Raw genomic sequence first — 13,918 nt, 5'->3', positions numbered from 1 at the left:
CTTATAGATGTAAGATATAGGTAACCACGCAAACACACACTAATTTTCTGGGCAGATCAATTTTACTTGACCATTATTTAGGTGTGCGTGACTAATGATATGGATTTGTACTTTAAAATCAAATTTCATTTTAATATTCACTGTTTTGGTGGGAAAAGGAGTTGGTTTCTTCTCACAAGTGAAGCACAAAGGGTTGTGTGTGTGTGTGTGTGTGTGTGTGTGTGTGTGTGTGTGTGTGTGTGTGTGTGAGAGAGTGTGTGTGTGTGTGTGAGTGTGTGTGTGTGTGTGTGTGTGTGTGTGTGTGTGTGTGTGTGTGTGTGTGTGTGTGTGTGTGTGTGTGTGTGTGTGTGTGTGTGTGTGTGTGTGTGTGTTAGACACTGTTTAGCTATCCAGGTTAGTGCTAGAACTCTCCGTCAGACAGGAAACTTGTTTCCACATGAGCAGAGGACGGCCAAAAGGCCTGTGTCTGGCAGAAAACGAACTGAGAAGAATCAGAGTCCGTCAACAAATGTATGTTTCCATGGATGTTCTTTCTCAATGAGCAGTGAAAACATGAACTATTATGGACTCTTCATAGATGAAGCGATCCTTAGCGAAACACTCAGACTCAGACTTACAGTGAATTTACATAAGAAACATAACAGCATCTAACATTGAACAACATAGCTCATACCTAGCTCAATGAGGTATAATGCAGTTGAACCAAAACTATGGCTTTGATGTTCTGATCAATATATACACCTTGGTTTAATGCTTGAAACACAACAAATAAATACTAAAAGGGCCCATATGCTATCACCAGGTGTGAGTGTGATTAGGCTTTTTACAAGCTTTTTCGAAATCTGCCCTGTGCCTTGGTGACATCACAAGTGGTAGCGTGCACTTAGATGTATGATGATAGATACGCCTACCAGTTGCTGGTTGTCCACTCAAAGCTGGTAGACTGATCTATCTATTACACATCTAGGGGGATACTCCAACATGTGATGTCACCAAGTCACAGGGGAGGGCAGATTTGCAACAAGGGACTAATAGCAATCGTTAATCACCCAGACACCTTGGAGTCAAATAGCGGGCCCTTTAAAGTCATCAGATGTCTCAGATGAAGGTTTTAGACGTTCATAAACCCACGTTGAAATTCAAAGGATACAATTGAAGGATAGGTCCAAACATAAACCCCAAAACATATTTAATTAAAGGAAAGGTCCAAACTTCTCAAAAAAACACAACATAACCACCTGCGGCTTCCAATTGCTCCCCATTCCCAACACAATCCCATTAGACATGACCTAAAACAAAGAACATTGCTATTTAACACCAGACCAAACATAAAGTGTCTGACGTTACACAGGTCTACACTGTGGACATTAGGGATCGAAACCAGAATTTTTCAGATAAGAGTTGGAACACCCAAAGTCCCGAGTCCATCCTCACTATCATTAAAACATCATCACAGTGTCATCATTTGTCACAGGAATATTTTGGATTATTTGATTAACTAAAAAGTCTCCATAGCATGGCTTTACTCTTGACTCATCTTAAATACTTTTAATCTGACTCAAACAGAGACCTCTGGGCCGCACTTCCATGAAGCCTTAAACCAATAAGGGAGTTTATCATACGAAAGTCTGACATTTGTGTTCATTAGCTTAATTTAGTCACAAAGACAATTAAACTGTGTTGCATTTCCCTCAGTTATACATCAAGTTATACTGCTAGACATCTGGGTTATAGCAAATGGTTATAGAATTATCAAATTGTCAATTGATAGGTAAAAGAAATCGATGTGTGTGTGTGTGTGTGTGTGTGTGTGTGTGTGTGTGTGTGTGTGTGTGTGTGTGTGTGTGTGTGTGTGTGTGTGTGTGAACGTGCATGTCGTGTGTGCGTGTTCGTGCGCGCGCCTTAACTTTCTATCTCAAATGAACTCCATGCTAAAGCGACAAGGACAGCGGACAAGTGGATGTTCCACAGAAGTCAAGACAGATAGCTTATTTCTAGCGCTATGCCCTCATAACATAACAAGACCTACTTTCTATCTGTCTAAATATATACACAAGCAGCGTCTATAAGTCAGCGTGGCACTATTTGTAATTGCCTGACACGGGGGGCACGGACAGCTCACGCGCTCCAGCGCCGCACGCGTCCGGCGCATCTTCATTCTCGAAGTGGAAAGGTGCGCGGCTGTCCACCGCATCTCTGGATACCGACGCGCCTCGCAACCGGCCACAGTTACCTGACAGCTAATATTTTGGTTTACCCACCTTTATTTTGGCGTTCATTTCAACGACTGAAGGGGGATGTGTTATTGTTTTATTTTTTCTAAATAATATTAACTTATTCAACTGAACATCGAAGACATGGAAAAAGTCGTCGGACGCCTTAAGTTTGTGGATAAACGTTAAATGGAGAATACCCTACGCTCAAACTTAAGACCAAACTTCCTTTTGTTTTTATCTTTTATCTTCAATGGACAGCAGAGAAACACCAGACACGCATCATGGCTGACACACGCCGTTGCCAATAAATAGGGGGAGAAAAATGTTGTGTCTGGGAAATGCTCACAGAAATGGAACAATGGGGATCAGGAGTGGAACACGCAGCGGGACAATTATCCGGCACCGGCAGTCCAAACGCACGTCCAGGATATGCTTCACATTTACTTTACTCCTGCTTATGTTTACACCGAGGGTGGATTCATCGTGGTGGTGAGTGTGTTTTGATTGTGTTTGTGGATGCTGAGATTGTTTTAAGTTAAATCTTCGCAACATTCTTGTTCATTATTCTATCGTCCAAATGGGCTCAAAAAGCAAATGAAAACGTTTTGTTGTGTTAAGACGTTTGGGCTAAAGTCATGCGATGAAAAGTTTGGTAAACATTGAATTTAATGCGTTTGTATATTTTAAAGCATGATCATTACAATAGGGAGCATTCCATTGATAGGATTTCCCATTCTGAATGTTTGTTTGCGAGAAGACGAAACCAATTCACATTTAGCCTACCCTTCCTACATCATGACAAGTCAATTGTTTCGGTTTGTTCGACACTGCCTAAAAAAATCATCCGAAAATTACAAGAAATGGCAATTTATCTGTCTAAGGATTTAATAGGTAAGCAATCTATGCTGCCATTTTTTGAATAGATGAACGCCCAATTGCAGGCATTTTCAGGCCTATATGTAAGGATGAAGATAAATGGCAAGAGGGAACATTCCTCTATCATCCATCTTGTTTGGAGTAATTGGCAGGTGCAGGCACCGATGCATGAATGAGTGTTCCTTGATGATTTCTCTCGAGGTATTTGGGGATCCGACGGGCACACCAGTACACCCAACACACCAGAGCAGACACACACACACACACACACACACACACACACACACACACACACACACACACACACACACACACACACGCAAACACGCACACACACAGGCACGCACACACACACACACACACACACACACACACACACACACACACACACACACACACACACACACACACACACACACACACACACACACACACACACACACACATAGAATCTGCTTTATAAATCCTATTTGCCTTTAAGGTCTTCTCCTTCATCTTCTTCAGTAATAATTTATTTCATAATAACTACTTCATAACTACTATTAATAGTTTAAATGTAATAGTCTAAGCCATATATAGCACATTGTTTGGTATTCTCCAGTCCATTCCTATGCTATTTAAGGACAAATGTGATAATGAATCCACATGGACTCATTTACTGATCCAATGACTACTCATTTGCAGCAATTGCAACATTTTGATGAGCAGCACAGGACCATCACCCCCCCCCCCTCCCCACCCACACACACACACACACACACAAAAGTCCACTCTTTTGTCTCTATCTCATGTTTTATCACTTGCATGTGACTGTGACTGTGTGTCTGTGTGTGTGTGTGTGTGTGTGTGTGTGAGTGTGTGTGTGTGTGTGTGTGTGTGTGTTTGTGTGTGTGTGTGTGTGTGTGTGTGTGTGTATCTTCGTGTGTGTGTGTGTGTGTGTGTGTGTGTTTGTGTGTTAGCGCGTGTGTGTTCTACCAGCCAGCACAGGAGTCTTTTGGCACAGCCTCTGTGTACAACACACAATAAACACTGGCCGTTCCTCTGCTCTGCTTTACTGCTCACTGGACTCAGTGGTGTCAGCGTAAGAATGGGGGGGTGGTGGTGGGGGGGGGGCGGGGGGGCACTGGTACAGCCATAACAGGAGTGGAAATAGCTGTGTCTGCGGTGTGTGTGTGTGTGTGTGTGTGTGTGCGTGTGTTTGTGTGTGTGTGGGTGCTGCTCTCTCGGTGGCCATGGACGACATGGCGGTGGCGGCTGTGATTAGGGGCCCGTGATGATATCAGGATAGAGGGTGCAGGTGTGTGACAGGGGGGGTGAGTGAGTAAGTGAGCGTGAACGGAATAAAGAGATGTACCGGGGAAGGTGGGTTACCACGGGTTTGCACTTTAGATAAAGCTAGCCTCTCTTCCCCTCACTTGGCCCTCTTCACCGTTATCAATTGGAATGTTTTTGTAAGTATTTAGTGATTTAGATAATGCCTTGATTCTCAGCGAGGGATTCCTTTGTAGATACATGTCATTCAGGAGCAGGTAGAGTTCCATTAGGGCATATTGCTCAAGGGTGCTCATGCAGACATGGGCATGGGGGTTTCGAACCGAGAACCTTTGGGCCCGGAGACAAACACCCAAACCATGATGCTACTGTAACAATATCAATCTCACCAAGTTGGAATAGAAGTGGCAAGGGATCTATCTTTATGCATCCAATAGATCCTATGGCGTGACACGCCTTTTCCTGAAACAGATCCAAAAAATCCACCCCTCCATCGATTTCAACCTATGGGCGTCACCAGGAAACCCAGGGACAACGACGTCTGTCCCTTGTACAAACGTCCAGCCCTGTCAAATCATACACCCTGCGGACCGTTGTTAGTTTATCAAGCGATGTGTGTGTGTGTGTGTGTGTGTGTGTGTGTGTGTGTGTGTGTGTGTGTGTGTGTGTGTGTGTGTGTGTGAGTGACGGGATGCTAACGGTCTGCCTCGCGGTGCAGGTACATCGGAGCGCTGGGCGCCAGGGTGATCTGCGACAACATCCCAGGCCTGGTCAACAAGCAGCGCCAGCTGTGCCAGCGTCACCCGGACCTGATGCAGTCCATCGGCGACGGGGCCAAGGAGTGGATCAGGGAGTGCCAGCACCAGTTCAGACAGCACCGCTGGAACTGCAGCACCCTGGAGCGAGACCACACCGTGTTCGGCCGCGTCATGCTGCGAAGTGAGTCCGTGTGTTGTGCATGCTTGCCATCGCTTGTTTGTGTCAGTGAGTGAGTGAGTGAGTGAGTGAGTGAGTGAGTGAGTGAGTGAGTGAGTGAGTGAGTGAGTGAGGGAGGTTGGGAGGGAGGGAGGGAGGGAGGGAGGGAGTGAGTGAGTGAGTGAGTGAGTGAGTGAGTGAGTGAGTTGGTGAGTGAGTGAGTGAGTGAGTGAGGGACGGAGTGAGCGAGCGAGTGAGTGAGTGTGTCTGGGGCGTTGTCATCAGTTTTTAATTAGAAGCTGTTTATTAACCTCCTCAGTGTTCTCCTGAAGGAGTTGGAAGAACCCTTAAAGAGTGTGTCTGCATGATAGGCCTGCATGCCATGAAATACTTATTCAAAGAGTAAACTGCTTTTGCAATGCTTTGTATGCATACCTTCCAACATGCTCTGGCCCAAGCGCATGTGGGACTGCTGGCTTCAGCCTTCTCCACAGAGGGACTCCAGAGTGTGAGGTGATTAACCTCAGAAACCTCAGAGTTCACGTAGGGAACAAAAGGGGAGTGGCATCGATTTCTCAAAAACCCTCAAGTCAAGCCAAGTCAATTATGCTTTGTATAGCCCTTCATCACAGTTACAGTCTTAAAGGGCTTCATAGGCAATATGTTTACGACACCACCTCACCGTAGCTCCCTAAAGGGAAAGTAAACCTCGTGAAATGATCAAGGAAGAAAGCTTGAGAAGGAATGAAGAGCGAGGATGCCTCCTCCAGGGGAGGGTAAGCTGGGTGCAATGGGCACCATCATTGACAGACAGAAAAAACATGTAAGCGAGTGAAGACCATCTCTCATCAGCACGCCAGGGCGGCCACACAGGGAGGGCAAGTTATCGACAAACCCCATGCCCTGCTCTAAACTATACACACCCTCTGTGGCCCCGGAGCGACGGCTGGGGACCACGAGGTGACAGCGGAGGAAAGCGCTGTGGTTTCACCTTCCCCGGGAACAAGAAGGGAAGATTGGGAAAGTGGACGTTCTCCGAAAACAAGTAGCAGATCGAGAGATCCACACGGATGATGTATAAACAGTAATAGGAGATGTAAATATTTGGGTAGATGTTTCTGGCAGCCAGACAAAGCCTCACTCCCTGACATATCGCCCATGTTCTGCTCCATTGCGTGAGCAGGACTGAGGAGCAGCGAGGTTGGGTGGGAAAGCCAGACCAAATAACCCCCCCCCCCACCATCCCCCCCGTCTCCTCCCGCTCTCTCTCGCCCCCTCCTCCACCCGGCATCACCCCATTACCCCCTTCCAAAAGAAAAACACAGCAGTGTGTCTGAGAAGCGTCCGTCTCTGGGGGTCAGGACGAGGTGGAAGTGAGCAGAGCACAACGGAGAGCTTTCCAAATTGACTCCACGTTACTTCAGTCGGTCCATCGGTCATACGCAGACTGTTTTTCATGCTGCCACTGCCAGAAGGATTTCACTGCTTTAAATAGCAGCATTCTATCGGCCAGACAGATTATTATTAAATACATTTATATGGTGCCTATCTTGAAATTCAACAATTGCGTTGCATGCATGGAGAATTTAAGTGTCATAAACGTCTGTGACTTTAAATATCCTTTTTGTTGTTTCACACAAAAAGTCTGGGTGCAATATCTAAAAGCGCCAGATGAGGAACGAGCATCTGCTATCACCCTTCATCAACGTTTCAAGGCAAAAAACTTTACAACACCTTTCGCTGTTTACACTTCACGCAAGTTTTTTCTTTCCCTGTTCTGCTTCCACGCAGGCAGCCGGGAGGCAGCGTTTGTGTACGCAATCTCTTCGGCCGGCGTGGTGTACGCCATCACCAAGGCCTGCAGCCAGGGTGAGCTGAAGATCTGCGGCTGTGATGGCCAGAAGCGCGGCAGAGCCAGCGACGAGAAGGGAGACTTCGACTGGGGCGGCTGCAGCGATAACATCAACTACGGCATCAAGTTCGCCAAGGACTTTGTGGATGCCCGGGAGAGGATGGTGAAGGACGCGCGGGCACTCATGAACCTGCACAACAACCGCTGTGGTCGCATGGTGAGATGGGGATCCTTGCAGTCTGGACATGCTTTAATTGTTGGGCATCTGCTTCCCAGCATTGTTTTAATCCTATCGTCTGTGATACAATCAATGTAAGCATTGATTGTGCTGCGCTGAATAAGTCTGCCACCAAATCATTCGATCCCACATGGAGACATTGGTTTGAAGAGGAACAAAAAGTGTTCTTTCAGCATGCAGTACAGGCATTGGGAGGTGGGGGGGGGGGTTAAAACTTTAATCTCAAAATTCCAAATCTCTCACCTACATTTTCATGGTCGCTTTTTGAGGTAGTGTTTTCAGTATTTGGATAGAAATGGAAGTTTCTATTACATGGAACTTGCTGATTGTATGTACAGCAAGGTTACTCTCTGGTTTGGCAAACAGGATTTCCACGGGCTTGGCTTCCATGCTATGGACCCATTGATGTGTTTTTGTATTAGTGTTTAGTGGGTGGAGGGTGTTTTCGTTACAGTTTAATGCGAGGTAGTGGCCATGAGAGGTTGTGAGGCGGGTCATCTTCCACGTTCACTTGGATTGGTTACACCCTTGTTCACATGCTTTCTGTCTGGTGCCTGATGTTTTGATGGCAATGGATACTCGATAATCACTGCAAGATGAAAGCAAGCATCACACCAATGGAACACAGTTGGTAACGAGTCGGGGCTAATTCGTTGCACATGCTTCTGCGGTGCACCAGATCGTATCCGCCGTCTCCTTCGTTGAATAACTTATTGATTAGTGCAGAGCCCGGATATTCTTATATTTTTTCATTAGGTAAGTAGTCAAATCTCAATGCAGGATTTGAATGCATCTTTTTTGTTTAACGAATTTCCCCCAAAAAAACTTAAGATTTGCAACTCAGGTAGAAGGGTAGGTTACAAATCGTCCCCAGGATTTGATTTCCCATGTTGGCGTTCCCACTAGTCAGTTGTGGCCGTAAAAAGAAGAGGTTGTGGCATGCTTCTCAAAGGTTTAACAAGGGTTTTAACAATGAAAAAATTTAGCAGCTATTTCTGGGTTTAAACAAGACAAAAATATCCCAAAAAAGCTCTGCATACTAATTGCCATGTATGCCATGGTTTTTGCTTTAATGGCCCTCCGTCCCCCTCAATAACTCCGGTGTGCTTTTTCTTCGGTTGAATAGCACTAGTCCTGCCGTGCAATTTCATAAAAACTTTGCACAATGTTCAAACCACCTGTTTGCTTTGGGATGATTGGAAGTAGGCCTAATCTCCTACTATAGAACCCGTGTGTCATCGGAAAACTTCAGGCATCATTGAAGCTCAGCCGTTACCAAATTGGACAAGGACGGATGAGTGGATCCAAAGCCGCTGATATCCACCTAACGTGATATCTAGTTGCTTTTTGCATTATTAGAGTAACACATTTTTCAGTGTGAATTTATGATCCTAAAACAGTGGTCTCAACCAGCTCTGATTCAGGCAGGGAAAGACAACCAATATGAAATTGGAATTTCTAAAAAGAACATACGCATATTCAAATTTTGCCCTGGAAAACCTTTATCTGGAGCCATTATCCCAAGGTTGAACGGATATAAACTGGCCAGCCCTATTATCGACCCAGCAGTGCACGTGGGCTTACCATTTTGCACGCTAAGGGAAGATCCCTCCAGACAGCATGCCACAGGGGGAAGCATCATTGGTTTAACCCCTGTGTCCCTTTTGACCTTTGCTCCAGGCGGTGAAGCGCTTCATGAAGCTGGAGTGTAAGTGTCACGGGGTGAGCGGCTCCTGCGCCGTGAGGACCTGCTGGCTGGCCCTGTCCGACTTCAGGCGCACCGGGGACTACCTGCGCAAGAAGTACAACACGGCCATCGAGGTGACCATGAACCAGGACGGGACGGGCTTCACCGTGGCCGACCAGGACTTCAAGGGAAGCACCAAGAACGAGTTGGTGTACGTGGAGAACTCCCCCGACTACTGCCTCACCGATCGCTCAGCAGGTGGGGGTTGGCGTTTTCTTTGCAGACTTTTATGAGGGTGTGTGTTTGAGTGAAATTTGACCTATGCCGAAGTGGTTTTAAGCCACGCGTGAACTGCGTTAAACCGCGGTGAACCAAAAATGACGTAGTCACAGCTCACATGCGGTTCATGTGGGGATTTGACACGCGTTGCACACCTCTGAAAACGTGACGCTCAGGGCTTTATGTACACTTTCTCGAGTGCAGCTTTACAGCTCCCCAGGGTCACCTGTTATTTTTCGAACAAACTTTCTTCAGCACCAACTTCCACTCCAGCCTGCAACTCTAATAACGCCACAAACATTACTAGCCGTCCTCTAATATACTCCAGTTGTTATATTTCACCGATTTTCCCAGGCAAACATCTGCAATAATAAACTGAATCTTCATTAAAAAGAAGTATGTGAAATATGAGGTTTCTCACCAGACATGAGAAGATACGACATGAATTGCTGCAGCCCTGTGTCAGTTTCACAAAATCTATGATAACCACAGACGTGTTTGCTGAAGGTTGCATTCCTCCACGGCTTAAAGTTCAATTAGCTGACCTCTTTCATTTTCTCTCTATGTGTTTGTTTTCCCTTGGAAGACTTTGTCTCGGCGTCTCTTCCCACTCCTTTAGGAGAACACCGAGGAGGTTAATAAACAGCTTCTAATTAATAACCGAGGACACCGCCCCGACAAGGATAAAACATATTGTGATCTAGGGCTTCTTTGCTTTTCAGCTAGATGAGCAGATTGTCTGAGCGGAAAGAGATGAAGTGAAAGAGACACTTGAAAGATAGCTTGGGCTCTCCCCATCCCCGCCCTCCCTGTCCAAACCCTAACCCTACAGAGGTGACCTTAAAATGGACGGATGACCCTGCTAGCCGGTAATCTCCATTGTATTGGAATTCACACCCTAAGGATACATGCAGGCTTATTTCTGAAACCCTTCCTTTGGTAACGTTTGAGCTCTCCCCTCTTAACACCCGAGGGGGAATATCTGGCTTCACAAGCTTTGCTTCTCATCAAGGATCGCCTTGTTATTAGACAGGACATGTTATCTTAGGCTTGATCTTCAGCGTGCTTAATTAACACGCACTGCTCTAAATTTGGGGCGGGCCTGATTACTTTGTTTGATGTCCTTAATGACTTTAAGTGCAGTCAGTCTCTCACCTTTTCTCGGCGTCAACGTTGAGACAGGAGGTGACGAGAAAGTGAGTTTAGGGTAACTATTTTGAGGGATTAAAGGTTAAACACTTTGTCATGCAGTTGGATGAGCGTTTGTAAGTATACACATCTGGTTGATGGGTTAGAAAGAAGTCATAATACTCCAAATGAACACTAATAAGAATCACATAATGGCCAAAGCTCATCCCTGTGATTACTAAACATCCCAAAAAGGAACATCAACTTTAAATTTGAACACAAACATGCAAACACACCACAAGCAATAAATACACAATTTAACTTTGAAACACCAAACTAAAATACCTGCACAGAGGATGGAAGGTCTTTTCTTTTGTACTTTTTCCATTTTGCAGAATGAAACGAATGGCCTGAGCAGTCAGTCCTTCATCATAAACTGTTGAAGGAGGGGCTAAAAGACTCCCATTTTTTTTCCCTCCTTTACAACAGGTTCTTTGGGCACAGCTGGTCGCGAGTGTGACAAGTCATCCAGAGGCCCAGACAGCTGTGAGGTCATGTGTTGCGGCCGCGGGTATGACACCATGCGTGTCCAACGCGTCACCAAATGCGAGTGCAAGTTTAAGTGGTGCTGCGCCGTGGAGTGCCAGGACTGTGAGGACACGGTGGACGTACACACATGCAAGCCTCACAAGAGACCCGATTGGTTGGATTGAACCCGAGGTTGGCCGAGATGGACCAATCCTTCAGTTAAACTATCCACCTGTGGATGGTTGCCAATATAAAATCGATGACTGCGAGTTTCTTCCTAAATGATCCACCCTCTTCACTTCATTCAATGCCTCTGATATTTAAACATTGAGAATTACTTTCTGAAGAAAAGACCTCTAAGAACATAAATGCTTTGTTTCATTGAACACAAACCTGAGAAGGACCCGGTCGATTAATGCGTGCTCCTTACGTGTTCTTCTGTAACTATATTGTCCTTTCTAAAGATTGAACATTATTTACATTGCTGTATCCTAACCTCGTCTGAGGTGAGCAATTTTGGTGAGGTACTTTTTTCAGTGTTATACTATTGTGATGTAGCTTATTATGCTTTACTGAGTTAATTTGATCACTTTTAAAGTTTGGAGAGAAAATACACTATTTGGGACCTACTACTAGCAAAATGCTTGATTCAGGAGTAAGCAAACTGTGACTAATCGTACACACCGAGACCACAGACATACGGTGTCTGTAGCTAAAATACAGCCACATACCTTGTTGAAACAAACATTTCTATATTGTGACCCAAATATAACATGACTTAATGAACTTTTGTTTATAATAACAATATGTGCAGTTCCAATGTCCAGTATCAGTCCCTGTTGTTGATGTACATTCTCCCAAATGTATGCTTCTTAATGTCTTTTATTTAACGTCATACATTGATCATACTAAAGCTGCTATGGGATGTCCCGGTGTCCTCATGTCATGATAAGATTAATACATCTGCAATATTCTGCAAGAGAGTGTTCTTTATGTAATGCAGACCACCTGCAGCCATGGCTAGCCCCTGAAGGTCAAAGTACTTCCTGTGACCAAGCCAAGACCCAGCACATTTGAGAAATAGACAACACAATTGTTTTAACTGAGCCTCATTCAGGCAGACAGATACATGTGGTTAAATGCAAGTCAATATTCTCCAAGGGCTTTCCATATGTAACGAAAGGAAAGGTGAAACAAAACGACATAAATTAACGTACAAAATGTGATAGTGTGTAATTTAGTATAAGTCAACATATGGGGCATTGTTTTTTAACTCAAATATCCCAGAATTCAAAATGTTCTTCCATTCAGGAACAGAATTAGGAAGTGAAACAAAATAAGAATTCCTGATGAACATCAGGCAAGGTTTACATATAGGTTTGCATTTGTATAATCAGACTGCTTGGGCTCAAATCGTGAGAGCCAAGTTAAGGTCTGTTGTGGTTTGATAGAGCAGTGTAAAAAATGGAGGGTCTCAGAGTGGTTAATACCCAGGGTGTTACTGACACCACCAACAGAGACCTACATTAGAGGCTCCAAGCTAAGCCATGTTTATCTGCCCCAGACAGACATAATATATAATACATGGCCACATAGACATAATAGGGTATGTTCTTTTTTTTTCTTTTTCGGTGAGTGGAAGACATGCAAGGTTACGCAAGCCCATTTTGGTCCAGCGTGAGATAATCCTACACTATTTTTTAATTCAGCAGCGGATTTTTAGAAAAAAAACCCTGACTACACCAAGAAATCCTTCCAAAGTTAAATGATGGTGTTATTTTCTGTATACCACTACAGTCGCTGTATTCATCTCATTTATTTCACGCAGGGCATGTTTTACATAAAATGATTAGCTAACCCCAGCTACTTCATGTGGATTAGTTACGCCTAGCTGCTCTCTCCCGGAGGCATGCGCTTTGTCCGCAGCGATGTTTGATCCAGTGGAAGTGTGTAAAAATAACAGGAGTGGCATGGTTGGCATTCTATTCCATCATAGTGATATCAAACAGGCATCTCAATGTGACAACATTTCTGAGCTAAAATAGGTCCGCGGGGAGCAGAACAGACACCGCGGACCAAAGGGATGTTTAACATGCAAGTGCATGAGAAGAGGGATGGAGAAAGATGCCTGTGGAGACAAGTGTCGTGTTGAAAAAGGTCCAAAACACCCTACACCATTTCCCACATTTTTCTCTTCCGTCCAGCTGGTCTGATGCGGGGCCATCGCCGCACAAACCTTAATGTGTGATTATTATCTATTGCACATAGCATGATGAGAAATTTGGATATGTGTATTTTTAGCACATTTTAATTATCTCAGTTTATTCCAAGTACTGGACAAAAAATCGAAAATCTCTGGCAAACATTGTAGTTTTACTGCTTTATTTGGCCCTAAAGTCAGTTATATCGGCCCTAAACGCCAAGCCTATCAAGACTTTAAGGATGATGTGGAATTGGTCTTGAGCGTAGCATGTGCATGCGTTTCCTGGCCAAATGATCTCATATATATAATTTCCCGATTTATTTTGTTAATATGCTGCGAGAGAACCAAGTATGTATCTGCGAAGAGAAAAGGAAACGCATTTACAAACCGCTGCCTGTAAAATAACACATCAACAACCTTTTAAAGTGGTTTTGGCTCAAAAGGTTGTTCATTTGCAATGTACAATATACACACTAGTGCATGTTCAATCAAGAGCATACAACTCCATGGTTAAGACAGTAAACAAATGAATGCGTCAGGAGTGAAATCTGTCGTAGTGCTCAGGTCCGATGATTGCAGGAAGACAAAGTAGGGAAGGGGGCAAGGCAATGATGAGACCGAAAGCATCACTTGTAGAGGCAAATTTTCTAAAAAGCCATAACCAACAGATATCCTGGGAGACAATCGTCACAAATATCTCCTGTCATCTCTGGGCTTACGGTAA

General features: G+C 44.7%; 1 protein-coding gene across 1 annotated transcript; it reads left to right on the top strand.

Annotated features, from left to right (window-relative positions):
• The first annotated feature begins 1,954 nt into the window (after window positions 1-1,954).
• LOC115557190 (protein Wnt-2b-A) lies at window positions 1,955-11,920 on the top strand. The gene is made up of 5 exons (XM_030374799.1): window positions 1,955-2,705; window positions 5,083-5,303; window positions 7,071-7,348; window positions 9,050-9,314; window positions 10,953-11,920. Exons 1-5 carry the CDS (start codon window positions 2,539-2,541, stop codon window positions 11,174-11,176), a joined length of 1,155 nt encoding a protein of 384 aa, XP_030230659.1. The 5' UTR covers window positions 1,955-2,538; the 3' UTR covers window positions 11,177-11,920.
• The last annotated feature ends 1,998 nt before the right edge of the window (window positions 11,921-13,918 follow it).

Source organism: Gadus morhua, chromosome 13, assembly GCF_902167405.1.
Source record: "Gadus morhua chromosome 13, gadMor3.0, whole genome shotgun sequence".
NCBI lineage: Eukaryota > Metazoa > Chordata > Actinopteri > Gadiformes > Gadidae > Gadus > Gadus morhua.
Note: the sequence above shows the minus strand (reverse complement) of the source record. Positions and strands in the feature narration are given on the sequence as shown.

Coding starts and splice junctions, on each gene's coding strand:
- LOC115557190 (XM_030374799.1), top strand. CDS start 2,539: ATGTTGTGTCTGGGAAATGCTCACAGAAATGGAACAATGGGGATCAGG. Junction 7,349..9,049: donor ACAACCGCTGTGGTCGCATG/GTGAGATGGGGA, acceptor CCTTTGCTCCAG/GCGGTGAAGCGCTTCATGAA. Junction 9,315..10,952: donor CCTCACCGATCGCTCAGCAG/GTGGGGGTTGGC, acceptor CCTTTACAACAG/GTTCTTTGGGCACAGCTGGT.